Source organism: Pediculus humanus, genomic scaffold, assembly GCF_000006295.1.
Source record: "Pediculus humanus corporis 1103172107574 genomic scaffold, whole genome shotgun sequence".
NCBI lineage: Eukaryota > Metazoa > Arthropoda > Insecta > Psocodea > Pediculidae > Pediculus > Pediculus humanus.
The window spans coordinates 94,118-96,992 of record NW_002987189.1 but is presented as its reverse complement, the minus strand read 5'-3'; the positions used below and the strand labels follow the sequence as shown (position 1 = coordinate 96,992).

The 2,875-nt window shown below is 30.0% G+C and overlaps 1 protein-coding gene across 1 annotated transcript; it reads left to right on the top strand.

The window, feature by feature from the left end:
- Positions 1 to 1,557: 1,557 nt before the first annotated feature.
- On the top strand, positions 1,558 to 2,564 carry Phum_PHUM220530 (uncharacterized protein; the record flags this gene model as incomplete). The annotated part of the gene is made up of 2 exons (XM_002425735.1): positions 1,558 to 1,853; positions 2,504 to 2,564. 2 exons carry the CDS (start codon positions 1,558 to 1,560, stop codon positions 2,562 to 2,564), a joined length of 357 nt encoding a protein of 118 aa, XP_002425780.1.
- Positions 2,565 to 2,875: the final 311 nt, after the last annotated feature.

Here is a 2,875-nt window from a genome sequence, read left to right as displayed (position 1 = left end):
AAGGGTTGAACTTTTTAAAAGGAAAAAATTTTTTTTTTTTATTTTCCGTGTTTCGATGCCAAAATTTTACCATCATTTGTGTGCATTTTAACAAAAAAAAAAAAAAAAAGTTCAATATGGCGGACACGTTTATTAATGCCCCGTCGCCCTCCCCCTACTTTTTTTTATTCATTCGTTTTCGAAAAGTTGAGGTGAGGGGAGGAGAGGGAAGGGATGATGGAGTTTTATAGAAAAAAATATATTTAATTTTTTTTTTATTTTCCGACGATTCTTCGATTGAATAAAACTCCTCAACATTTGATTTCATTATCTAATGCCACGATTTTTTCCTTTCTTTTCCTTTTAGACAAAAAAAAAATTTTTTTTTTCTTTTGTTTAAACATCGAAAAATGAAAAGAAAAAAAGGAAAAAAAAGAAGGAAAATCTTACATACGTGATTTTAATAAAAGATTTTTTTTTTTTACTCTAATTTAATATATAAAAAGAAAAACAACGTTCGTTAACCGACGTCGTATCTTTCCTTCTCTCTCCTCCCCTCCTAAACCCCCCAACACCACCACCACCACCACCACCGACCTATTCACCATTACCTTCTCCCCGCCGTCGTCGTCGTCGTTCGTTTTCTTCTGGAAAATTTTTTACGGATTTCTTAAAGGAAGCAAGGAAAAAAGAAAGAAAGAAAGAAAGAATGAAAGAAAGAAAGAAAAATTCCTTTTTGCGTGGAATTTTCGAAATTGTTTCTTTTTTCTCCTGCCACGTTTATTTATTTATTTAATTCACCGTTTATGTTAATATTTTACGCGTATGTAGTAAAAAAAAAAAAAAAATTCGCATGCGTAAAAATTTAATTTTTGTGTTTTACGTCACCGTCATCGCCGCCATCCTCACCACCGCCACCGCAGAATTTCTTAATAATAATAATAATAATAATAATAATAATAAAATATAAATTACGAGTAATAATAAAAAGGAAATGCCAAAACGTCTCATACGATTTCGTTAAACGCAATAAACGCGACCGTGTGTGTGTGTGTCATGTTTTATTAACACGATATTTTAATACACGTATTTTATTCGCTTCATATCATCATCATCATCATCATCGAAAATGGGGAGGGGAGAAAGAGGAGGGGAAGGGAGGGAAGGGGAAACGAAAGGTTTTTCACGTACGCGCGTAAATAATTCGTAACGTTAATAAATGAAATTGAATTCGTTTTCGAAATTTTTATATTAATTTATAAATTAAAAAATTTAACGAATTATCGGTAAAAGGGATTGATTGATTGATTGATTGATTGACTAATTAATTAATCAATCAATTAATTAATTAAAAAATTATTCATTTTAATAATAAGGTTTTTTAAATAAAAAAAAAAATCGATACTTTCGATTACCTCGATGAATTCGCGAAAGAGTGAGAGAGAGAGAGAGAGATAGAGAGAATTTTAAATTTAGCGTCGTCTGCTGCTACGACCATAAAAATAAACAATGTTTTAATTTTTAATTTTTTTTTTTAGGTTTAAAAAAAATCCACAGAAAAAAAAAAAAAAATTCAAAATGCCGATTTGTTTCAAATGTCACGAAGCCGTTCAATGCGCAGCCAAAGACAACATAATGAAAAAAAAAACAATATTGGAAAAAAAATATGGAGCGAATTCGGATGAAGCGAAAAGTAAAATCATATCCGATCCATTTATATTCATGTGGATCCCCGGTCCCGAAGATCCACCACCGCAACCCAAATGTTACACGAATCCATATAAACCGGAATATGATTTGACGATTGATATGTTGACGGGAAAAGGAGAATTTAAACAAAGGAAATATCCTATACCGAAATATTTAAGAAGATAGTAAGTAATTGTCCCGTTTCTTTCCTTTTTTTTTTCATCTACTTCCGGTTTTAAATATTTATTTCCGGTTTGTGCGTGCGTGCGTTTGTTCGTAGGAGAATTTAAATCGTAACCTTTTTTTTTTCTCTCTCTCTCTCTCCTTTTTAGAAATTTTCAATCCGAGTGAACATTCAAGATGGCTGTCTTTTTTTAAAATTTTCCCGCTTTTTCTTCCCCTTTCTTTCTTCCTTCCTACAAGAAACATCATCGCTGTCGAACGGTAACGAAAAAAAAATATTTTCAACGAATCCCTTATTTAAAAATCAAATAAAAAAATTTTTTTTTAAAAACGATTTTTTTAAATTATAAAATAAAAATCCTGACGATTGTGCGACATTTCCCCCCCCTCCCCGATATCCACGACATTTCCCCCCCTCGATATCCGCGACAAATTTCCCTTGGAGACCGCATTCGTCAAAATCTATCTACGAAATAAATTTACAAAAACTTTTTTTTTTTAAAATCGAAACGTTATTAATTAACGGACAGAAAAATTATCATCATTATCAATAATGATAATAATAATAATGATAATAAAATTTTATTATCGTTATTATGTTAATTTTTTTTACGGACCGGAAATGGGATTTTTGAGTTTTTAATTTAAACAGTGATGAAACAAACACGGATATTGACGGAAACGTTAATTTAATTTTCTTTTTTTTATTTTGATCCGACGTGTCAATAGTTAAAAATTATAACCTTAAAAAAAAAACGGGGGGGGGGGGAAAGGAAAATTAAAATATTAAGCGAGAGGAAAAAGTGGATAAAAAAACTTAAACGTAATTTTTATTGAGTTACGATTTCTTAACGAATAAAAAAAAAATACTTTTCTTTGGAAATAATTTCCACGGAACATTTTGGAACGTTAATGGTAATGATAATGATAATAATAATAATGATAATTGTTAGAAAAATTAAAAGGAAAAAGCATTAAAATTAAATTTTTATTATCGATTTTCGACGTAATAAACAATAAATAA